Source organism: Amia ocellicauda, chromosome 3, assembly GCF_036373705.1.
Source record: "Amia ocellicauda isolate fAmiCal2 chromosome 3, fAmiCal2.hap1, whole genome shotgun sequence".
NCBI lineage: Eukaryota > Metazoa > Chordata > Actinopteri > Amiiformes > Amiidae > Amia > Amia ocellicauda.
This window is the reverse complement of record NC_089852.1, coordinates 16,675,875-16,700,918: the sequence shown is the minus strand read 5'-3', so window position 1 is coordinate 16,700,918 and position 25,044 is coordinate 16,675,875. Positions and strand designations below refer to the sequence as shown.

General features: G+C 39.1%; 2 protein-coding genes and 1 long non-coding RNA gene across 4 annotated transcripts; 2 read left to right on the top strand and 1 right to left on the bottom strand.

Moving 5' to 3' along the window:
* Positions 1–707: 707 nt before the first annotated feature.
* LOC136738959 (gamma-glutamyl hydrolase) lies at positions 708–17,583 on the bottom strand. Of its 2 annotated transcripts, XM_066698322.1 has the most exons (10): positions 17,494–17,583; positions 9,651–9,776; positions 8,113–8,227; positions 7,915–7,965; positions 7,570–7,654; positions 6,148–6,286; positions 3,356–3,462; positions 2,735–2,825; positions 1,856–1,993; positions 708–1,732 (listed from the first exon to the last, which is right to left on the bottom strand). In XM_066698322.1, the coding sequence occupies exons 2-10, from the start codon at positions 9,751–9,753 to the stop codon at positions 1,611–1,613; spliced, it is 951 nt and encodes a 316-aa protein (XP_066554419.1). In that variant the 5' UTR covers positions 9,754–9,776; positions 17,494–17,583; the 3' UTR covers positions 708–1,610. The 2 variants fall into 2 exon arrangements, with proteins under 2 accessions (XP_066554419.1, XP_066554418.1); XM_066698321.1 differs by lacking the exon at positions 17,494–17,583 and having other exon boundaries at positions 9,651–9,972.
* Positions 9,696–14,351, top strand: LOC136739001 (uncharacterized). Its single transcript, XR_010812757.1, has 2 exons — positions 9,696–9,783; positions 14,115–14,351. It is a non-coding gene; the product is annotated as an uncharacterized LOC136739001 (long non-coding RNA).
* Positions 16,741–20,332, top strand: lsm3 (LSM3 homolog, U6 small nuclear RNA and mRNA degradation associated). Its single transcript, XM_066698323.1, has 4 exons — positions 16,741–16,817; positions 17,679–17,789; positions 17,991–18,086; positions 19,890–20,332. Exons 1-4 carry the CDS (start codon positions 16,797–16,799, stop codon positions 19,968–19,970), a joined length of 309 nt encoding a protein of 102 aa, XP_066554420.1. The 5' UTR covers positions 16,741–16,796; the 3' UTR covers positions 19,971–20,332.
* The last annotated feature ends 4,712 nt before the right edge of the window (positions 20,333–25,044 follow it).

The following is a 25,044-nucleotide window of genomic DNA, read 5'->3' as shown; positions in this document are numbered from 1 at the left end:
CATTAGTACATTTGAGAGATACCTTGACTTGAGATTGGCATCTCAAGTGGCATCTGGGTAACAAAACAATTCTCCGAGCACTAAAGTAATGTGCCGCCAAAATCCACGAGCACTGTATTGTATGCGTTTAGTGAAGACTTGATTTCAGGCACTGCCATTGTACTGCTCAGTAAAATCCAGGACTGGAACATTTCTTCCTGGACAAAGTATTCTTACTACGATGCAAGTTTTACAGCATTTCAGACGCATTTAACAGTTAAATCGGAATTACAAGTTCACTAGTATGAATGATGTAATGGGGATGTCTCCAGTGTGCCAATCAACTGTAAACCTTTAAATACTTTAACCAAAAAAAGAACCATGCCTTAGCCGATTGGGGTTTCCCTTTATATTTTTAAATAAAGGGTAACACTTATGCCAAAATATTTTCTCAAGCATGCAGCTTATGTGGTAGTGAGTTTGTTTTCTTGTGGGCTGTCATTTAACCACCAACTAAGATCAGAGGATACCCTCAGTTTACAAGCAGATGACAAACCAAGAACACTTAACTGTTTCAGAATCCAGCATGTGGAACTCCAAGCAGTTCTTAACGTGAAGAGCATTTACAAAATCATTCAATCTCACAGGATGCCAGACTCCTGGTTAATGCTGGAGATGTGGACCATCTAAAGTCTACTGTGACAGAGTTTCAAAACCACACCTGCAGGGATGGATTACAAGTTTTATTAAGACAATGGGAGCACACAGCATTCAAATCCAAACTTCAATAATGAAAATGACTCATCACAAGTTCAGTGTACATTTTGCTTTTATTTAACATGTAGGTGTGTACATTTATACATCTGTAAATCATTGGCCCGTGTTTGTTTAAGTACAGCAAGCTAAAGATGTATATTTCATGTTAACTTTGCAACTGCAATTGATTACTTAAGTCTTGTGTTGTTTGTCTCTGGCATGTACTTGAGTACCTTACAGTAATATGTTGTGCAGGCTATATAAAGCTTTAACCAACACTATATAGGACTGGATGCAGGTGTTTAATGTGTTTATGTAAAATGGCACATTCAATATTCATACATAACATTCATAATGCTGAAACTCTGAAATAAAATGCCTTTTGCCTCATTTAAAAGGATATTCATATTTGGTAAATATATGTGAACACAGAATCAAAACCTCAGCCAAGAAACGTATAACCATTAGAATCCCAATGAAAAATCCACATTTAAAAAAAAAAAAGAATGGGGGGGGGGGTAGAATGCACAGTGCCATACTATATTCTGTCCTAGCCCTTTGCATAATCCAATCTCCTCTCTTTTGAAATACTCCATATAGCTTATCTGAACTGAACATTTCTAATTAACAGTCAAAAGGTATGTAGCATTACAGTAGCATTAAGACTTGAATATAGCAAATGGCATATACACAACTTTTATGTTGCTAGTCATTGGAAACGTAATAACAGGACCTCAGCGGTCTAATTGTAATCCTTCATAGATCCGGTCGGACTGTTATAGATGTTCAATTGTTAACCCTCAAATATCTTAAGGTGCACTTACAAGTTCAACAAGCGGGTGAGTTCCTCTGGGGGCAAGCGTTTCAGAGACGGTTTAATCAAAGTAGTAATTCTGCATAAATATACTGTTCAGGCCCGTGAACACTGGCGAGTAGTTATAAATCAGCGCTTTTTCCTCCTCATTCTTGTCTGTGAAGTGGTGCTGGTTTTTCCGTGCTGTGGGGGGAAAAAAAAGGACATGTTTAAGGCTTAATGTTGAGAGAGAGAGAGAGAGAGAGAGAAAGAGAGAGAGAACAATCGTGTGTGAGCAAGAATAAGATGGGCAGAGCTAGGAGTCACCTTCATTGACGAAGAAGCTTGCCGTGTAGAAACCAGCGTTAATGGCTGAGGGGGTGTGCACATTGCCGGGTTTTTCGATCCACTCGAACTGACTCTTCTCAGGGTGCCACTGGACTGCATAGAAAGGGTACCAGTTTGCTACACAAAGAACACAACAGTTACTTCTATTAGGATCCTGCTGGTTTCATGCAAAGATTTCAAACTCAGTTGTTAGAATCTGCAGTCTTTTTTTATAATTTTAACTGGACTTCTTTAAATCAGACGTGTAAAAGGTTGTTTCAAAGCATTTTGCAGTTGATGCGATTTACAAAACTCATTTCGATTCAAGGGGTCACTAATTGTACAATAATTTGCAGCCCTTGGAAGAACTATTAAAGTTTATTTCTTCATCTGACCAATTGATTATCAAAAGCCAGGAGACACTGTGGCCCTTGAGATCCCGAGCTTGAACAGTGTTTCTGCTCTTCAGAAAATATCAGCCTCTTCTTCCGTTTGGTTTATCACATGCACACGCACACATACACAATGTATGTATCCATGTGCCTTTATGCAACATGCTGCGTATCCAGAGCATGATGAATGATTTACAAATCTGATAGGGTGTCTGTTATAAGAAGTGTGTGTAAAGCAGGGCACCAAGAGATCACTGAGAGTTATACGTCACCAAAGGGAGTCAAGTTCCACATAAGACTTCAAATAAGGAAACTCACAAGTAATTGCTTTTAATTTATTTATTATTGTTTGAGGGGTAGACATTTCTTATTTTAATAACCGTGCAGGATTCACCACTTATGGTACTGCAGGGAAAATAATCTGCAGCACATAATGCCTGGTATACAATTTGCAAAATATGCTGTAAATGACCAGTACAGTACTTACCCTCCATGGTAGAAATGAAATGCTTTTGCCCATCTGTGTTGGTGGAAAGAACCTTGTAGAATTTTTTTAACTTCACATTGCGAGTGTAGTTCTGCAGAAAACAAACGGGCTCTTACACGTTGAGGAAGGTGTATAGGGAACATATTGTAGTTGCACTGTGTTTTAAGGAGCAATTATTTATTAACTTGTTAGCAATAGGGTTAGAAATACATTAATGTAAACCTTTTGTAAAATTGTTAGAAGATAAAGCAATTTATTGTTACTTACAAATTAAATGGCATCTAACATTTGCAATAAACTGGCCCGATTGACAGACTGAGTTGTAAACAGTATTCACTCTGTGTATTAAGTTGTCCACTATATAGATTATTGCTGCTATGTAATACAGCTTCCGTGTTTTCCACAGAAGAGAAACTGAAATGTATTTTTCTTCTCGCTCAAATGAGCTAGAAAAGTTGAAACCTAGAAAATGTAATAAAAAATGCTACATTCATAAAAAGACTTTAGTCTGGAACATCCTGAACTTCAGTCAATACATACAGGGGAATTAAATATAGGGAGATTCTATTTTAAGACAATTGCCAGATTTGGTGGGACTGAAATCCTAGGCTGATGCAGTACCTGCAGTGTGAGGCTCCAGCTGTGAAAGTTGGAAGTGATGTTCTCTGTGGCCAGGGCCTCCATCAGATCTTTCGGGAATCCGGAGAACAACCTGCTGTTCTGAGCCGCTGAATAATAAAACCACAGGATAATACTGATATTAACAGCATTGAAGAATGGATGGTAAAGGTACAAAGGTGTGTATTGAACACATCGCAGCCATGCTCTAATTTAAAGGGCAATTATTATTCATTAATAGTTTAACAACAAGCCATAAGCACATCAGTGCAAACTTTTATGACAATTCTAATGAGATCACAAACTTTCTCATCACTATCTGTATTCCTGCATTAAGTAATTGACGTCCATTAGGCTGAAAATGCTTACAAAACAGTTTTATAGTGAATGGATTGATAAATTGATATTTGTTGATCCTGGCAGTCAAAAAGTAGGAGATTAAGAACTGTTTCCTTGTCAACTATCCAACTATAATTCAAGAACGGTCATACACAATGCCTTCCTTAGGTATACCACGTGGTTGTACTTCATGGGCTAATGGAGATTGTTAATGTGAAATGGTTATTAAAACGTTTTTTATTGCTGGACAGGAGCAATAATATATAGGGGATATCCACAGCAACCAAACTCAATTAAAGAAAACCCAAACATACAAATATATAACCCAAGAAAATGGTACAACCTGAAATAAAATCTTACCACAGAAATCCACGTGTCACATTAAAAGTACAATGCGAACGAAACCTTAAATACTAGTTACTAGTATACAATCCTAGTATACTGGCAGCAATGTGGAGTAGCAGTTAGTTAGTGCGGTTGTCCTTGAGCAAGGTACTGTACCTAGATTGCTCCAGTAAAAACCCAGCTGTATAAATGGGTCATTATACAGTGAGGGAAAAAAGTATTTGATCCCCTGCTGATTTTGTATGTTTGCCCACTGACAAAGAAATGATCAGTCTATAATTTTAATGGTAGGTGTATTTTAACAGTGAGAGACAGAAAAACAACAAAAACATCCAGAAAAACACATTTCAAAAAAGTTATACATTGATTTGCATGTTAATGAGGGAAATAAGTATTTGACCCCTTCGACTTAGTACTTGGTGGCAAAACCCTTGTTAGCAATCACAGAGGTCAGACATTTCTTGTAGTTGGCCACCAGGTTTGCACACATCTCAGGAGGGATTTTGTCCCACTCCTCTTTGCAGATCCTCTCCAAGTCATTAAGGTTTCGAGGCTGACGTTTGGCAACTCGAACCTTCAGCTCCCTCCACAAATTTTCTATGGGATTAAGGTCTGGAGGCTGGCTAGGCCACTCCAGGACCTTAATGTGCTTCTTCTTGAGCCACTCCTTTGTTGCCTTGGCTGTGTGTTTTGGGTCATTGTCATGCTGGAATACTCATCCACGACCCATTTTCAATGCCCTGGATGAGGGAAGGAGGTTCTCACCCAAGAATTGACGGTACATGGCCCCGTCCATCGTCCCTTTGATGCGGTGCAGTTGTCCTGTCCCCTTAGCAGTAAAACACCCCCAAAGCATAATGTTTCCACCTCCATGTTTGACGGTGGGGATGGTGTTCTTGGGGTCATTCCTCCTCCTCCAAACATGGCGAGTTGAGTTGATGCCAAAGAGCTCGAACACTTTCACCCAGTTCTCCTCTGAATCATTCAGATGTTCATTGGCAAACTTCAGACGGGCCTGTACATGTGCTTTCTCGAGCAGGGGGACCTTGCGGGCGCTGCAGGATTTCAGTCCTTCATGGCGTAGTGCGTTACCAGTTGTTTTCTTGGTGACTATGGTCCCAGCTGCCTTGGGATCATTAACAAGATCCTCCCGTGTAATTCTGGGCTGATTCCTCACCGTTCTCATGATCATTGAAACTCCACGAGGTGAGATCTTGCATGGAGCCCCAGACCGAGGGAGGCTGACAGTTATTTTGCGTTTCTTCCATTTGTGAATAATCGCACCAACTGTTGTCACCTTCTCACCAAGCTGCTCGGCGATGGTCTTGTAGCCCATTCCAGCCTAGTGTAGGTCTACAATCTTGTCCCTGACATCCTTGGACAGCTCTTTGGTCTTGGCCATGGTGGAGAGTTTGGAATCTGATTGATTGATTGCTTCTGTGGACAGGTGTCTTTTATACAGGTAACGAGCTGAGATTAGGAGCACTCCCTTTAAGAGAGTGCTCCTAATCTCAGCTTGTTACCTGTATAAAAGACACCTGGGAGCCAGAAATCTTCCTGATTGATAGGGGATCAAATACTTATTTCACTCATTAACATGTAAATCAATTTATAACTTTTTTGAAATGCGTTTTTCTGGATTGTTTTTTTTTTTGTTATTCTGTCTCTCACTGTTAAAATACACCTACCATTAAAATTATAGACTGATCATTTCTTTGTCAGTGGGCAAATGTACAAAATCAGCAGGGGATCAAATACTTTTTTCCCCCCTCACTGTATGTAAAAAAGAATGTGATCTATTGTAAAAATTGCAAGTCACCCTGGATAAGGGAGTCTTCTAAGAAGTAATAAATATACAAGCAAGCATTACTTGCTATACTTTCTATTGTTCCTGCTGCTTTGATGATCGTGTTGATCCATTTTGACATTGAATTCTATATGAACAGGTATTTATTTTATTTAACAATTGACAAAGGCAAAGCAGAAGAATTAAAGTTAGGTCAGAAAATAATTAGATTTTGCGAGTTGGCATTGCTGAAGTTCCTACTGCTTATACATTATCTATTGTATGGTTTTGTTCTTTAAGAGAATGGCTTGTATTGAATTCCTACCTGGTGTGAAAGTCAGGGGAAGGGCCACAGCCTTGGTGTTGGTTTGTGTCAGGAGGTTTTTGCTGCTGGTGAGGACAGTCAGCTCTTGGAACCCCTGACAGGTTCCCCAGATGGGAAAGTAATCCGACGCATCATTGGCCTAGAAAAACAACCAGCTAAAACTCAACAAACCTACTATGTATAATTGGACAATAGGAAGAGGTCTGAAGGATGACGCTCAACAATGCTTTTACTGTGCGAGAACATAGGCCTACCCTTGTATTAATGTTGCATTGCTCCTGCAGTACAGATTCTACTGCAGTGAGAAAAGCTCTGGTTCAACTCCTAAACCCAAAAGCGATGGAGGTCTAGATTCTTAACTGGTCCAGAGATGATTTCAGTGTTCTTCTCATTAAACTGCCATGTTACAGTCCCAGCTTTGTGACATGGTACTTCATAAACTTCTATTCTGACAGAACATGGATGTCCCGAGTTCCACAATACATAGTGGTACTCAACTGAACTAATAATTTCTTACTAGGATCAGTTTAATGGTTTCCCCAGTAGTGAGTTTAAAGATGCATCAGACTCATGATTGACCATGCACCTCAGATTTAAATTTAAATAACTCAAATTTTAAATCCAAATTAATAATCTAAAAAGTGATACATGCATTATTATTCTTGGAAATGTCTGTTATAAGTTAAAAAAAGTGTTCCGGTTAATCTGAAATCGACGATTGCCTCTACAGTAATTGCATATCTTTACAACAGTGGGTGGAGTTCGATTGAATCTGCCCTTGATTACACAAGAGGGTCTTCCTGCTCACTTGAAACAGGATGATGTGCTGATTTCGGACAAATTGGTACTGCATCGATTAAGAACGTCAAATTCGCAAAAGGGAAGCTAGTTCATTGAGGCAGAAAACCATTTTAGGATTTTTCAAACCCACTTAAGTGTGTTTGTACCATTTTAAATTTTGTTTATTAATAAACTAGATTTTCTAAGCTTAAACAATTTACACCTATATCTATATGGCACAGCGATCCGGGGAATATTTATATTTTTGATGATCTACGGCCGTCCTCCCCGTCATTAGCACGGATAATCAAGAGTCTACTGTACATGGAAAAATATGTTCCAATAGTGCTTTAATGATAGTTCAGTAAGACAATGGGCCAAATTCATAAACCTTTTCCCTCGTACCAAGTTAAGACTAAGTAGTAAATTTAACAAGACATTAAGTTTCATGAATGTGGGACTATATATTTTTTCTAGATTGTGTTATTCACCAAAAAGGCTCATCTTTACCACCAGCCATGCCATTATAAGGAAACAGTCTTGTGCGTCTCAAAAGAAAGTAAAAGAAACAGACTCTTAGATATGCTTTTATTTTTATATCCTAATCTTTTGATTATCCAGTCTACCGTGTTGGTGACATACCTTTATTGCCAGGTCATAGAATATCTTGGACAGTCTTCCGAATTGGGACGTCTGAAGATCCACATCTCCACCAGGTAGGAGTACCCTGAAATAATCGATAGGACACTTAAGGGCTTCTCACACAATAGCATTTCACGTGAAATAGGACATTGGATTCCATTTGCTCTATTTTGAAACACTTTTATTAAGTTACAAAATGCAACAAATACATTGAGGAGTAAATAGCTCTTTACTCTTTTTAAAATTTTATTATTATTATTCAGATGCCTTTAAAATGGCCTGAAAATCTTATGTACATAGCTAAACGTAAACAACATATGGTCAAGTATATCCTGAAACACATACCCATTTATGGAGTAGAAAAGCTTGGTGTATTCTTCCTCTGTGAGATTAATTCTGTGAAATGACAAAAGTTTTGCATCAACACAATGAGGCAAACACAGTAAGGTCTGTAGTAAATATTCTACAGTTTTACTTTGGCTATTCTGAAGCTTTGGATTCCTTTGCTGCGTTTTGTAGGCTTGAGTATGGGCAAAATCTTACCTCACTGGAACCACCCTGGCCCCTGCAGCTTCCAGGTACTTTACATAAGAAGCTGCGATATAAGATGTTCCCTGAGCATGAGGGTAACCTGGGATATTTTCTTGAGCTAAAATCCCTAAATTGGAAGCAAAAGTAGAAAAATGGCATCAGCAGTAAATCATGAAAATGCATGAACGCAACCATCAGAGTAATGTTATATTTAAAGAGTTGGATTTATAACAGTTAACAACCAGTTATGGAAATTATGATGCATTTATGTAGTCAATTGCTAGTTGATGTACAGCAAGTTATTTATCAGGCTTTATTTTTGACAAATTAATTGATGTACCGTTAGTAGATCCTATTAATAAACAGCTGCTGTAAGTGTTAGTACTCCCAATTAATAAACAGTAGGTAAGAAATGTTTTCTGATTTGCCAACTAACAATTTATAGCCTTTATAGCCTGATTCATAACTAAAAGAGGCAAAAACTGACCCATCAATCAAGGCATGGCCACTAATTTTAAGTGGATAGGCTGACACAATCACACTGCACTTCAATTGAAAGGTACATGAACACATTAAAAGATGCCTAAAGGAACTCCATTAAATGTAATTCTCCAGGACTGGGTTTGGAGACCAAGAAAACTTGCTTATTTGATGAGACTGGTTAATTATTAGAGCTTATTTTTCCAAACATGTGTGTTTATTTGGGACTAATAGATTGGTCTGAACAGACTAAAATGTTGGAAAGAGACCACTTCTAACACTAACAAATGTAACATTTGCATTATTATTTTTGTATTAAAAAATACATTAAAAGGTAAAAAGTAATTACAATCGTGTGGTATTTATTGATATGAATTCATTAGGAATCACACCACCTTATTTCAAAGTGTGACTCATAGATGCATGAATCTAGCATGGTTTTAGCAATGTTTAATAATTATAATGCCACAGAGGAGAAGGGGGGAAACATATTTGTGATCAGTCTTTGCAAGTGATGAAAGTACAGAAAGAGTGAATGTGCCGCGTCTTACAAATTTGTGCACCATCCCTTAAATTGAAATCCCTTTCATTCTCAAAACATTGCCAGTACTAGCTACAATTGCAAATGCAATCAGCACATGCAATTCATCGCACATTTCCTTTGGTTTGCAGCAGGTAGGAGGGGAGGTACTTCAGCTCTCAGTAAAATCACAGATTGTTCTGGAAATTAAACCGTTCAAGCCTGTGGAACAAGTATACAAAGCTTTGTCGTGTCACCCAGCAGATTCCCAACACATCCAGCTTCCAGAAAGTTATCCTTTTGAAAAACAACTTGTATGCACTTCACTGCAGCTGGTAAATGTTACATAATATCCAGCCGCAGTAAAGACGACACCGCACTGTTCTACAATCAATGATAATGACACCAGCAGAGACGCAAACGCCGCACAAAACGGCAAGGCGTATCATCATGGTAAGGCCCTATATATAATATTAACACTTAATAGATAGTAACCTATTAGGGGGAAAAGCATGAAGCAAGGTGCAGCATGCCGGCTGGATCTCCTTACCGATGATGGGTCTGTCATTGGGAAGCAGGCTCGACAGCGCTGGAAGCGGGAGACCGCACACGACACCGACGGCCACCGAGAGCACAAACGCCGCTGAAGACATCCGGCTGGCAGTGGGTAGGATTTCTAAAATGTAAGGGTATTATGAAAAATAATAAAAACGCGCTAAATAAACGTCAGTGTAAAAAGGCCACCGCGTAGTTAGTCCCGCGTCGCTCTCCTCTGGGTGCTGCTGCCACAGGCACCTCGCGCGCCTCCTCGCTGTTATTTAAAAGTCGAGCTTAACCCTTTGTTGGCCACCGAGGGAGGCACCGGCTTTTGCTTCACCTCCCAGTCTCGCTTGCTTTATTTGACTTGGTTTTGCAGTCTTCTGTTTGTAATGAGAAACTCCTTAGAAACACCTTGAGTATATAGACACGCTTTTAAAGCAGGCGCAGATGTAGTTGAATCAATCAGAGGTCATTCCCTCACATCACAAATGAGTTTCCCTGGTGGAATGCGAAATGTGTCCGTGTGTCCTGTGGTTACTATTACTAATTACATTATTGTATCAAATGACAGTAAATCATTAATAACAATACTGTTTTGCAAGGGGAACGCTTATCTCTTGCAAAAATGAATGCACAAGAATTAAGTGTGAATTATTGTTATGCTGATACAATGTCAAACAGCCTTTAGTTTTAGACTGCCTTTGGGCCAAATTCATGAAACTTTTTTCCCATGCCAAGTTAAGACTAAGCTACAGAGGGGGGAAGGGCTTGTTCAGGGCAAAAAGAAAATAAAACTGACTTAAGACACATGTATCTAGACATTTCGGAGAATCAGGCTTACCTATGAGCTAATATGACAATTTCAGAATCTATTTTTTTACACTTGTATAATTTGTATATACTATACTTTTGATTATCCAGTCTTTGTACCACTGTGTACCTTTATCTTAATATATATGTCTTGTTTAGTGTAGCCTGCACCTGCAAATCAATGGTAAATAAACCTCCTACAATCACAATTCTGTGTGCATTTGGATTAAAGTATCTGCACTAAATTCAAATGCAGAACTGCAGCCTGCCAAGGTACACTTACATAAAGCAGTTCCTGATTGTGGACGGGTGTGTTTATGAAACTTTAACACAAACCACACACTACCTGCATAAGGTAGTCCTTGTTTCATGTTTGCAGATGCCACAGAGACCCAGCCTGCTCGACCTGAATCTCTAGTCTGTTTCCTTTAAATGTTGTGTCTTAATACTGCATTGTTGCTGTTTCTGCACTTCAACAGCTTATTTTCCAGTATGCAGTGGCACCAAGCATATGCCAGAATGAAACTACTCTTGGCATCAAGCCAAGCCCAGGTATTTCATAGCAAGCCATTTTACTTTTTTAGTTTGTAATATTCAGTGTCCACCCCCTTCCAGTGTTCGTTCAAAAACAAATGTCTGATGAAGAATATCACTCCGCCATTTAAATAGTTACATGAGTCTGAGAAGGCCACCTGTATTCATATCCTCCTTGTATTCCTGCTTGAGTAAATCCTGAGGCTGGAGGAGCAGTGCTTGTTTTTTGGGTGAATGTTATTTGTGAAATTTACTAAGCTCAGAATTCTGGGTATCTATCACATTATTTATATGTACAATTACTCATTAATACAAGTCTTTTACTGGAGTAATCTAGATTAAGTACCTCACTCCAGGGTACAACAGCAATGTCCCCCCACCTGGGATTGAACCCACGATTACTCTACATCTACTCTGACTACATGGCGACTTGATCCAAGTCTTCAAAATCGTGAAAGGCATAGACCACATCAAACCAGAGGAGTTTTTCCAGATCAGCAGGGATACACACACCCGGGGACACAAATGGAAATTGGGCTTCAAAGCATTCAAGACAAAACAGGAGACACTTCTTCACACAGAGAGTTGTCACAATCTGGCACAAACTCCCCAGCGATGTGGTTAAAGCTGATATTTGGGAACATTTAGAGCCCTAACCACTACTCCACAATGCTTGCTCTATGTCTTTTATAACCACTCCAGAGAGGAGGTATTTCTATTGCCTTTGACCATCTGTTTTTTTTATATGGAGCTGTCAGACCTACTCCTCTTGAAACCGACAACCGAATGGCCTTGTGGTGTGGAATCTTATTGAAGGGCGCCCCCTACTGGACCTGATTGAGAACACCAGTTTTTATTTTAACAGATGAGTCTTACTTTTAGTACATAATTAGCTCTGTGGGAGAGTACCATAGAGAATACAGTACACACTTACACACTCCTGCCAACAAAGTAAAAAACAAACAAAAAAAACAAAAAAACTGAAGATCTAACTACAAATTACAATTATAATCATCACCATTCATTCCACTTCTATTCCCTTATAGAGACAACCTAATTAGTCAAGTGCTTTGACACGTGCAACTTAAAAGGTTTCATTGCCCAGTTATTTGTAGAGTGGCCCAACAAGCTGCAGGTTACCGTAAAGTCACAAACTAATGTAAGAATACAGTTCAGAGTGTAGTATGGTGTGCTATAGCAAATAAGGTGTAGGATGACAATGCAGCACAGTTGAACAGTGAGCTATCAAAAGATTTAGAGACGCAGAGGAGGGACTAGTGATGTGATGTCTTGATCACCACGTCTGTGTTATTACACTGAGGCTCGAGCACCAGCTGAACAATCCTTGTTAGTTATCAGAAATCCCCCGCTTTGGCCCCGGATTTCTCATCTAATAGGGACACGACCGAGGATGAGGTGTGAGAAGGTGCATGTAGTCGGTGCTATGTCCTCCTGACAAACCCTGCTCTCATTCAGGTGCTTGAACATGAGGTTTGTAATGTCTGTGGTCTACAAGTTTTTTCCCCTGGGTGCTCTTAGCTGCTCTCTCCATCTTGACTGACTTCAAGATGTGACTGAAACTCTGTTGACATTACTGGGCTTGTTCTAACCTTGCTGAGGGGTCCTTGAAGGCTCTGATTTACCATTATCCAGTGGGGTAAAGGCAGCAAGCAGTTCCAGGGACTCTGCAAATCTGGCAACATTGTCAGCTGACTGTCCTGTAACTAGTTATTCCCAGTGCCTCCTGACTTGCAAACGTTTTCAGTTTGCCCAGCACAACCCTCTGAGGCTCAGCTTTCATTGGGACAAGATCAGCTAGTTTCTCCAGAGCAGCAGCAACGATATCCCAGGCCACAGAATAGACTTGATTAAAGCCAATGAGAAGTATTTTTCACATGGGTGTCACTGGAGTTCATGCTCACTGCTTCCTCTGCAGTAGTGAAGGTGCCTTTTAACTTGTGGAATTTCTCCCCCACCCTTCCAACAAAGGCATAGACTGTGTGGACAGCGTTTCTGTGGAAGCTGGATGAGAAGTTACCGAAAACAGCTACAGGAGAATAGGGCAGGACAGGACAGGAACCTGCTTGAACTCCTTCTCACTCCTGGTCTTGGTCACAGGGGTCACTGAAGTGCTCTCTTAAGCATCTTTGCTGTTTCTTTGAGTCAGGACAGTGGACACAATCTCCCAGGCAATATGGCTTTCTGTGGAAAGATTGGGCTCTCCTACTTCCACAGCTTTCTGGAGATCTTCTCTGACTCTTGGGTTCTCAGGCTCATCTCCACCTCCTGGAGAGTTGATGAAGGATGGCTTTCCAGAGAACCTTCATGCATCAGAGAGCTATCAAAACTCACACTCTTGCTGGATGGCAGATTTGTCCTTTATACCGCCTTTTCCTGGTGTGGGAAATGGCTTCCAAGGTAGGTGGGTTTCCAAGGTAAACTTGTCTAGGTAAAGGTAAACATAATTATCCAAATATACTTGTCAGTATTATGTATATTTTGTAAGACTGTTTACTCCCTCAGTTAGCATACTCATTTGCTTTTATTTGCCATTGTCCAAACAGAGCCGTTGGATGTTATGATGAGGTGTGTGTGTGTAGGAGGGGTTCACAAGCAGCAGCAGCCCCAGTGGTTTTGGGAAGTTGCAGGCTGTGGGTGAGAGTAATCATGGAACACCCCAGTCAAAGCAGAGCAGTCACGGCTCTCCACATTATGCCAGACAGATACACCTTCCTCTCTCTCTTCTCTCTGGCCAGTGTCCAGCGCCTCTCCAAGCGCAACTCCCTGCACGCCTTGACTTCCAGCTTCTGCACGATCAGCCTGTGCTTCACCCTCCAGCTCTGGGCGAAACACATGGGACACATAACACCAGCACAGCTAAGACCATTCATAGAGTAACACAGAGAAATGAGCAGCAGCTTTACGTCTTTATTGTTGTCTTTAGAGTGGCTTATGTCTTCTGTTTTGGGTCCTGTAATACAAAGTACAGTAAAGGACAGTGCTATTCCCAGAGTTTGCTTTGTGTGGCCACTGTGTAGGTTTGCTGAGTGAGTGTGTGAGGCAGCAATAGTGTCCTCTCGCTCTCTTTCTCTCTCACTGTCTTCCTCTTTCTCTCTCTCTTTCTTACCAGTTCAGTGTGGCTCAGAGGCCTCTCTCCAAGGGGTTGACCTGCTGGCACCTTCCCACAGCACACAGAGCATGTCACCACAGGTCCTTTCTGACTAACTCACCATGTGCTTCTATCCAGCTATAGACCAATATGTAAACTCATCAGCCATCTATCTGTGTATCTTATCTATATTGCTATGAATAAATATATCTGTTGTCTGTAATATTATATTATATTAAACTACAATCTACTTTTTCATTAAGTTTATTCAGCATGTATTCTTATTCAGTGACTGTCCTGCACTGTGAAACTGAGCAAACAACGCAATGTGGTAGACCAGGTGTAGCTTTCCCAGACAGACTGCAGACAGTGTTGTAACACATCATGTGAGAACTCATACCTCAGGTAAACAATAATCCATATTGTAACTGTAACATATAATGTGTATCTGAGATTAAATTAGTGATCCTAAACAATATATGTGATAAATCTTAATATTTCCCCATGTTTGTGAGAAAGCCCATTAGTGCATTTCATGTCACCACAGACCCTGTACTGTAATGTAGGACCCAGAGCCCTGTGTCGCCCCTCCCTCCTCTGCTGAAGGAGCCACTCCCTCATGTCACACACAGACACATCCTCGGGAATCTGCTTCCTCTCCTGGAGGATCACAAACTTCTTTATCAGCTCCTTCTGCAAGACCGGAGACACGCAGAATAGCAGCCATATCTATACAGCAATACTGCAATATTAACCACACTGTATCCTACTGCAACATTTACTATAATTTTGAAACAAGGCAAATAAGCCCATCTCTGTAAAGCTAACTGGAAGTTTCCAAAGCAAAGCATAGATAAGAAATGCAAATACAGAAGCAGAAATGTATTATGCCTTCTAATTAAAATACTAATTGAACTCATGGGGAGCCAAACTATAAGTGCTTTTTTATCATTAAAAATACTGAGCTAATTCCCAGTTATGACAAGTTATTGAGTGGCTTCATATAAACAAAATCCAAATAAACAACCTCTTGCTAGTTATATATAATTAAAGTATTCTATAGCTAATTTTCGACTGAATCTGTATCCAGTGTGCTCCAGTCTAACTTCTAACTTCCGCCTCATACCTTCAAGGTTTGTTTTTCTAAAATTGTAGACCATTGTTTTAGACTTGGTCCTTGTTTTTTGAAAGTATGCCTTAAAGCTAACCATATTGTGATCACAGTTTGCTATTGGTGCTCTAACTAAGGAACAAATCAAAACACACAGACACACTCCTGCCATCTAAGGCTTTAAATGGCTAATAGTTTAAATAAGAATGACTCTGTTTTACAGCACAGTGTAGACTGGCATAGCAAGCTGCAGCAATCAAAGCTCTAAGTCACAAAGTAAAGGTACAATACAATTCAAAGTATAGTATGGTGTGCAACATCAAATAAGGTGCAGGATGACAACACAGCACAGTCACAACCATTAAGGTGTAGGGTTTCGACACAGTACACAGTACAAGCAGACAGACAAGAACCCCAGAGATGGGGCTTATGATGGGCTATGTAGCAGTGAGGTCAAGTAGCACAGTGCTGGTGAAAACTGTGTGTAATGCCCACATAATAGCCATTTCCAGTAATATCTTTGTAAATACTTTTCAGAAAGCAGACAAACTAGTTGCAACTGTAAACACATTTTTAAAAACATTAACCAAGCACAAAACTACAATTCACAGACCACCGAATAGAAGCAGTCCAACAAGTCTGCACTTTACCATAAAGATACCACCTGAGAGAGAGCCATGCATATCATGGAGCACTTGATATTCTGCTGCAGAATAACATTCCAGATAAATCCCTTTTTACACAGTCTTTGTCGAAAATTAAATACACATTTCACTGAACACTCCAGTGTTAAAGAACCTGTAATAACTTTGCTTTTGGCCGCTGCCCCATGATGATTTCTGGACGCTAGTAATTGCAGTTTTGCTTGACTACACTTAATTGTTGATTATATTTTTAAAATATTTTATAATACTTCTGTTTAATCTGATCCGCTACATCAGTTGTTGTATTTTTTATCTATTTATGGGTGTACTTTTTTTAATTTTGCATTAAAAAATAATAAATCATCCAAATGGAAATATCAGCTCCCGGAGAACAAATCACAGAATTCTATAGACTAGACCATATTTAGGTTATTCATATCATCCAAATTCGTTATTGTTCTTTTCACAAAATTGTAATTTAATTATTTTCTCAGAACATTCTACAAAAAGCCTTCTTCATTCAAGTAGTAGGATAAGTAGCTCATACCCAGAACAGATCATGTGATTTGCATTTTATATTAACTGTATATTTTAACTTCTGCACTTCTGTAATTCCTTAACTGTAATTGTATTATGCTTGATTTGAAATTTGCACTGCATTATTGAACTTCAGTATTGCTCGTGTAACCGCGTCTGCCAATCAGTCATTCAATAAATAAATAAATAAATAAATATAATAATTGGCACTAAATAAATACGTAATACACACATCACATATTATAATTATAATAACTCAGTGAAATGAATGTTAATTTAACATATCATCGCACTCGAAGCGCTCACAGTGCAGCGCTAATATAAACCACGCCTCCTCTCGCTCGGTACAGTGACAAATGCAATTCGCGCGAGAAAACGAGATCTCACCCGGGATTCTGGGAATCTTGAAAAATGGCGGATGAAGTGGACCAGGTTGAATTTTTATTTTAAGCTTTTCTTTAAAAATAATTAGTCAAGTAGATGTTTTGTGTTAGGAACAGTGTTTGAATTTGCTAGACAAACAATGTAAACTAATAAACCGGCCTATGTGTGTATGGTAGCTGGATTAGTTTAGGGTAGTGATAGGCCAGTATATTGTCGAAGCGGCAAATAAGAATCCAGCGTGTAGTTGATGCGGGCTGTTCATTTACAAAAAATAAATAACAGCATATCTAGTTACTGGCTAATGAACAGTATATTACGCTTAGCTCAGAGTCCGGCTCTGTATTAAGTAATGAGTGTAATGTTGCTGTTGTGAATTTGAGCCGCGCTTACGGTCGCTACGTTTCTGTGGAACTTGCCGTGTTGAAAGATCACAGCACAGGAGCAATTCATTCAATTTATACCATTTATTTGTACCCCACCATAATGTTGTGTTAGGCTATGCATCTATCCTGTTACATTTAATTCTGCAAGTGCATGAAGTCCACCATCTGCTGCAAAGTGCATTAAATAGCCTACTAAACAATGCCATTCATCTGCATTGTTACATTTACTTTCGATGTCTCTCAAATGCTAGTTTTAATACTTTATATATACACACACTGCTCTCTCTCTATAAAGCAAATTATTCGGCTTAAGTTACTATGCAATAAACTTCAATACATACGTTTTTGACGGGTAGCTGTAGGTCTTGTATAACTCTTATATGAATCTGATGAAGCAAAAGCTGATTATTAATTGTCTTTTCAATTCGGTTGATATACCTTGATGTTTTAAAACCGCAAGTGCGTCAGAGCTGTGGCATATTTCTTCCTGGATGCTATTGACAATGTACGACTGTTTGTCTTCCAGCAACAGACGTCCAACACTGTGGAGGAGCCGCTGGACCTCATCAGACTGAGCCTGGACGAGCGGATCTATGTGAAGATGCGCAATGACAGGGAGCTGCGGGGCCGGCTGCATGTGAGTGGCAGGGCTTCACAATCCCCGCGATCTGCAGACGGGCTTTAGGCTCTGTTTGAGTTTGCAATAAAACGAGTTTAAAGGTTGGTAAAGGATATACGCCACAGGTCTGGAGTTAGTGGGGGAATTCAACTTGATTCATATGAATAATCGTGAAATGCTGAAAAATATATGAACTTGTCTTTTATGCATTTGCTGTAGGCTTATGATCAGCATTTGAACATGATATTGGGGGATGTGGAAGAGACCGTGACCACAGTGGAGATTGATGAGGAAACTTATGAGGAAATCTATAAAGTGAGTTTTTATTTATTTATTTTCATGCTGTAGTGTGTTGGCTCTGTATACTCTATTGCACTATATTAAACCATGCATTCAAGAGCACACTAAAAAATGCTAAGGTTTTACAAACCTTTATACTAACCCCCAGAAGTACCCTTTCTTTTCTCATTTTACATGTTTTACATGTCCCACAATTTGAAATTGTCAAACTGCTTTTTGTAGCTTCTCTCCTATTTGAATTCACTTTTCAGCATACTTAAAAAAAATAAAAAATAAAGTGTTCAACAATGACATACCTGTTCCTTTCCAGCAATCTGAATTTGTATACCAAACTTGAATTGTCTGCGTTAAGATCTTTAAGTTTTATTAAAGGTCTAATTAAACATTAGTTATCTTACTGCTTTCAGTAATAAATTGGAAAGGTGGAACTTTAGACGGGAAAGGCACATTTTATGTGACAAAATAATACCTCTCTATGAAAAGCTTGTTTGGTATACAGCGTAGACACACTAATGTGTTTTTTGTGTGTAAAATGAAAACATTGATGTTTAGATGCCTAAACTTGTGAAGTTTTCCTGAAGTATTTTCTGTCATGCTACATTTCATGCACTTTATTGGGAAAACTGATTCCTTAATATTACAACCACTAATTAGGAATTGTCTTTGTGCGGATTGTGTGACGGTGCATCCCAGAAAATGAAGTAAATTGTTACCTCTTGCCAGAGGACTAAAAGTAACACAATTTCCATTTTTAATACCATAGGAATGTACTACATAAACAGCATTACTGATCAAATACTTGATACCAAATGGGATCTGTACATTATATAATGCTTTCTTGTAGCTTTTCTTGTAAATCAAATAATGGCTGTCTTTCATGCCGAAATAAAGAAATCTGCAGGTCTCAATTAGAAGAGAAAAGCTTTTAAAATGTGAATATTTGCCTTTCCTTTTCTTTATATTTGACACTGAAACGGGCCAACCCTGCCTACTAATGAAAACAAGTGTTTCAAAGATCTTGTATAAGATCTTTATATAATAGAGCTCAATATTAGATATATTTTCTAGTCCCTTTTTTACTTGTTTCATGTCTGTCTGGGCACTAATTTTTCTGCTTCTATTTTATTGACCGAATAAACAAAATGAGCTTCTAATTACTATTACTTGTCAGTTATCTTTTTGCATTGTTTGTGACTGACAGAATAGGGGGAATACTTTTTACTAGTGACTTGAGGTTGGGGAAACTCTTGTCCACCAGTAGTAACTGGTGTATGAATTGAACTGCTTGTTTTTATTCATGAAGTTTGTTACCTTCCAGATCAAACAATTTGTGCTTTCTGTAATTTTAAACATCCCGCTGTTTTGCTGTTAGTAGGGTTTTCACCCAGTGAATATAAGCTTGTAGTGAAGCAAATAGTCCTTTCCCTCTTGAATGAGACCCAGAGCTGTAAACTGCTGACTGCCCACTCAAACTTGCCAACTTGTCATTATACATTATAATTTACATATGAGAAACCAACCAATCACAGAACAGCATTTACAAACATTCCTGTATTTCTTGTATAAGTCAATAGGAAGTGTGAACGATGTCTTGTGCAGCGCATCTGGCTGCACGACATGCATTGCTCTCCATTGTAAGGCTTTTGGTGGCGTGAGCGGTATCTTGTCACTGTATCTTCTGCATTAATCTTTACTCTTCACACACTCTGTTACTTGTATAAGACTGCTGTACATACTTCACACTATTAGATACCAGCTTAATTTTGCACCCATGACTTCAAAGACATGCTGCTTAAAAGATTGTCCTTTGTCTTCCAGTCCACAAAGAGGAACATCCCAATGCTGTTCGTTCGGGGAGATGGAGTAGTATTGGTTGCTCCTCCACTGAGAGTTGGCTAGACCTACAAGCACTAGAAGAGAACACACTTGAGACTCCACATTATACACACGTTTTTATTTGGACTTACTTCCCCAGCGGAAACATGGATCTTTTATTTTTTTCTCAGCTTTGGACAAAACACAGATGAAGATGGAAGTGGAGACACTTTTCTTTTATCTCCTCAGGTTCAATGTAAAATACCTTAGTTTTTTGCTAGAATAAGAATTTGAGTTTGTGGTTTTATTTTATTTTTTGTATTTTAGAGCTAACTAGATAGAACGGTAGTTTTTCCTCATGTTTTTTTTTTGGTCAGATGGAAATGAACTAATTTGTGTGCAAATGGTTTGGAAAATAATGCTTATAAACATTTCTGTTCCATTCACCTTGGTGTCCTTATGCTTTAATTTCCTATCATGATGTTATTGTAAAACTTGGAAAAAATGTGCTATGGCTTATTTGAAATGGATTTAAGTTATTTTTTTATTTATTTAATTTAGTATAGGTTGTTTCAGGAGTATAATAATGAGTTAACATGATCTTTCCTATACTGAGATGCTTCTACAGTAGGTCAAGTGCTGGAGAGTCATAAACTAAGAGTCTCTCGGCAATGCGTTGTCTGGACACCAAATAATCGGCCCCTCCAAAACCATCTGAAGAGGAACAAATATTAAAGGCAGTATCTTTCGATAGTCTTCAATATGTTGCTTTCAAAATTAAGATGCAAGCACTGGCTGTGACAGTAAATAAATGGTTTGAGATCTTATTAATAGTCATAGGGCAATGGCTTGTCTAAGGCTAGTTACAGAGTCTGTGCTAATTTAAAATACTTTAAATGTATTTATTTAATTTATTATTGGAGACTGAATTAATAGCAGGATAACCATTAATTCTAGTGTATACTTATGGTTTTAGAGAAGTATGATCCGCACAACATGTAGCCTTTAGCAGGGTGTGCTTCAGATCAAGAGGGTACTTCTGGGTGGCCAGTAGCCTAGTCCTTGAACTAGCAGCTTGTAGGTATGAGGCAGTGGAGAAGACACGATTCACAGGTACGGTCTAAATAGGTGATTGATGGAGACGTCCAAAGCTGGCGAATCTGCGGCCGTCACGCTTGCAAGGCGCTGCTTCGCCACTGATGGTGAGAGGGCTGTGGTCTCTATGATCGCTGGTAGTCCAGATATTGTATTTAAATGACACCTCTTAAAAACACAAACCGTACTTTCTGGTCTTCAATGCAAACTACATTTTAAATGAAAATTATTAAACATAATAAAAATCTAAGTGTCCTGTCACCATGAACTAGTTGAGATCCATTGTGCTTGGCTTTTGGATTGCCCATCTCCAGTTCAGAGATTGAATGAATACAATGACAAACTGTTTTTTCCTTTTTATTTTTCATGTCCACTAACGCACCTACTATACCAGGGAATCTCTGTTTTGGATATGTTCTTGATGCTTAAAGTTTGATATAATTTACATGTATTCAAAGTGGTCCTGCCTATGGCTTGTTACTCTAGGCTAGCAAAAGGGAGAACACTCTGTAAGTTGATGTAACTTGTAAACTATTGGTGAGACACACGGTGGCAGTGTAAGCTTTCTGTCTCTGGAGCTGAGCATTCCTATAGCCCATTTACTGACATCAATATTGTGAAAGCTTTGAGCCTTCAGACCTTTGAAAATTCCCTGCGTTTGTGGTACTGTGTTTACAATGGGTAGGTCACTTGGGTAAACCTTAAAGATTTTCACAGGAAAAAGGCAGCAGACAAAATGTTGGTTATCCATACACCGTCTGTGAATAACCTTTCAAAATGTCCACAACAATGCAAGACAGATCAATAATGAATATGGATGATCAGTGTTTTGAATTTTTTTTAATTTTATTTGTGGAATTGTTCTTTAGTCTTTGCTTCTTGGTATGGATTTAAATGTTCAATTATCTACCCTTAATGAGTGTGTGTGTATGTGTATGTATATGTATATATATATATATATATATAATGTACACACACATACATGTGTTACATACATTTCAAGAAAAAAATTGCATAATCTCTGTGAGTGCAGGGATGTGTATATAATCTTATATTAATCTATACAGCACTTTTTTCTTTCTTTCTATACAACTTATTGGCTCTATTATATTTCATTAAAAAATGCAGCAAAATAAAGTCATCAGTTAAAATAATTGATATTCAGTATTAAAACATGCAACCTTGTTGTATCATGCATCTTAATAATGTCAGTTTGTCAGGGTTCTTTCATTATTTTACATTATACTGTGTACTGAAAACCACTCTGCCATATCAATTGCGCGTGCACTCTATCCATTTGCCATCCTGATGTCCTTCACACAGTAATAGCTGTACAACACACACACAGGCACACACAAAGAAATATTTTAAGCTAGTTTTGGGAGGTACTGCAAACTCTTACAACCCCAGCAGATGGCACTGTTATTGTATGTACCATGTCTGCTGTTGTCATTATCCAACTGATTGGTTGCAAAGATCTTCCAGCCATCCTTTCCTGGCTTTATTTCATGCCTGTATATTGTTGAGAAGGACAGTATCTTACTTTTTTTTTAAATGTAGATGAAAGATTAAAAGTTTGCAATATTGTTAAGGAAATGAAGGCCATATTTTTCACTTCAGTGTGTACATTTGGAAAGTTAGCTGAAGTCTATTTGAACTTAGAAACGGACAATTTCATGGTTTAAAAAAGCATGGTTCAAAAGAGAAACATGCTACAAGCAGTAAAGGTTTTGTTCTCAGTCAAACATTGCTGGCTATACAGTGAGGGAAAAAAGTATTTGATCCCCTGCTGATTTTGTACGTTTGCCCACTGACAAAGAAATGATCAGTCTATAATTTTAATGGTAGGTGTATTTTAACAGTGAGAGACAGAATAACAACAAAAAAATCCAGAAAAACGCATTTCAAAAAAGTTATAAATTGATTTGCATGTTAATGAGGGAAATATGTATTTGATCCCCTATCAATCAGGAAGATTTCTGGCTCCCAGGTGTCTTTTATACAGGTAACGAGCTGAGATTAGGAGCACTCTCTTAAAGGGAGTGCTCCTAATCTCAGCTCGTTACCTGTATAAAAGACACCTGTCCACAGAAGGAATCAAACAATCAGATTCCAAACTGTCCACCGTGGCCAAGACCAAAGAGCTGTCCAAGGATGTCAGGGACAAGATTGTAGACCTACACAAGGCTGGAATGGGCTACAAGACCATCGCCAAGCAGCTTGGTGAGAAGGTGACAACAGTTGGTGCGATTATTCGCAAATGGAAGAAACACAAAATAACTGTCAGTCTCCCTCGGTCTGGGGCTCCATGCAAGATCTCACCTCGTGGAGTTTCAATGATCATGAGAACGGTGAGGAATCAGCCCAGAACTACACGGGAGGATCTTGTTAATGATCTCAAGGCAGCTGGGACCATAGTCACCAAGAAAACAATTGGTAACACACTACGCCATGAAGGACTGAAATCCTACAGCGCCCGCAAGGTCCGCCTGCTCAAGAAAGCACATGTACAGGCCCGTCTGAAGTTTGCCAACATCTGAATGATTCAGAGGAGAACTGGGTGAAAGTGTTGTGGTCAGATGAGACCAAAATCAAGCTCTTTGGCATCAACTCAACTCGCCATGTTTGGAGGAGGAGGAATGACCCCAAGAACACCATCCCCACCGTCAAACATGGAGGTGGAAACATTATGCTTTGGGGGTGTTTTACTGCTAAGGGGACAGGACAACTGCACCGCATCAAAGGGACGATGGACGGGGCCATGTACCGTCAAATCTTGGGTGAGAACCTCCTTCCCTCAGCCAGGGCATTGAAAATGGGTCGTGGATGAGTATTCCAGCATGACAATGACCCAAAACACACAGCCAAGGCAACAAAGGAGTGGCTCAAGAAGAAGCACATTAAGGTCCTGGAGTGGCCTAGCCAGTCTCCAGACCTTAATCCCATAGAAAATCTGTGGAGGGAGCTGAAGGTTCGAGTTGCCAAACGTCAGCCTCGAAACCTTAATGACTTGGAGTGGATCTGCAAAGAGGAGTGGGACAAAATCCCTCCTGAGATGTGTGCAAACCTGGTGGCCAACTACAAGAAACGTCTGACCTCTGTGATTGCAACAAACGTTTTGCCACCAAGTACTAAGTCGAAGGGGTCAAATACTTATTTCCCTCATTAACATGCAAATCAATGTATAACTTTTTTGAAATGCATTTTTCTGGATTTTTTTGTTGTTATTCTGTCTCTCACTGTTAAAATACACCTACCATTAAAATTATAGACTGATCATTTCTTTGTCAGTGGGCAAATGTACAAAATCAGCAGGTGATCAAATACTTTTTTCCCCCACTGTATATTTTACTGTACCCAATATTTTGTCTTATTTCTCAAGCAAGAATGCCTTATTTATCCAGCCTTCCCACTAACTCTCTCTCCCAGATTCAGGTAGGAATTTCACATCCATTTCAGAATGAGAATTGTGGTTTAGCATGTAGCTGTAGAACACGATATCTGTACAGAATGTGCATGTTGAATTTTTGAGTTATATTACGTTTGTTCAGCTTTGCTCATAAGTGAAGCAGGTTCATAAGCTTTATGTTAAATCCAGATTTATTGGGGTGCATCAATGGTTGGCATGGAAACATTTGAGTCAAAATGGGCTGTTCTGAAGAAGGAGAAATGCCCTGACCAGCATGCCTAGGTAACAGAAGAAATAATCAAGTTGGAAGGTGTTGTTGAAAATGCTAAGAAATTCTACACCTAGATTGGTAATCTTCTGATATTATCCTTGAGGGCGAGAGTGCTTCTGGTTTTCATTCAACCTGGGTTAAGTTAATTACTTAATTGAACGCTTAATGTTATTTGCTTAATGTCATTCATTTAATCCCTTTAGAACACTTCCCAAGGTTGCATATCAATAATGACATTGTCAAAATTGTGGTCCATGAAGATCCTAGAGCACTCTTTCAAAGAATAGGGCTACTAACCCCAGTGATCTGTCTAATATTCCATCTCTGCCTTTCTCAAGCTGGCCAACTTCAACCTGCAGCTGACTTCATTATTTCTCCATTCT

Coding starts and splice junctions, on each gene's coding strand:
- lsm3 (XM_066698323.1), top strand. CDS start 16,797: ATGGCGGATGAAGTGGACCAG. Junction 16,818..17,678: donor TGGCGGATGAAGTGGACCAG/GTTGAATTTTTA, acceptor TTTGTCTTCCAG/CAACAGACGTCCAACACTGT. Junction 17,790..17,990: donor AGCTGCGGGGCCGGCTGCAT/GTGAGTGGCAGG, acceptor CATTTGCTGTAG/GCTTATGATCAGCATTTGAA.
- LOC136738959 (XM_066698322.1), bottom strand. CDS start 9,753: ATGTCTTCAGCGGCGTTTGTGCTCTCGGTGGCCGTCGGTGTCGTGTGC. Junction 7,655..7,914: donor CTTTTCTACTCCATAAATGG/GTATGTGTTTCA, acceptor CGATTATTTCAG/GGTACTCCTACCTGGTGGAG. Junction 3,463..6,147: donor TCCCCTGACTTTCACACCAG/GTAGGAATTCAA, acceptor TTTATTATTCAG/CGGCTCAGAACAGCAGGTTG.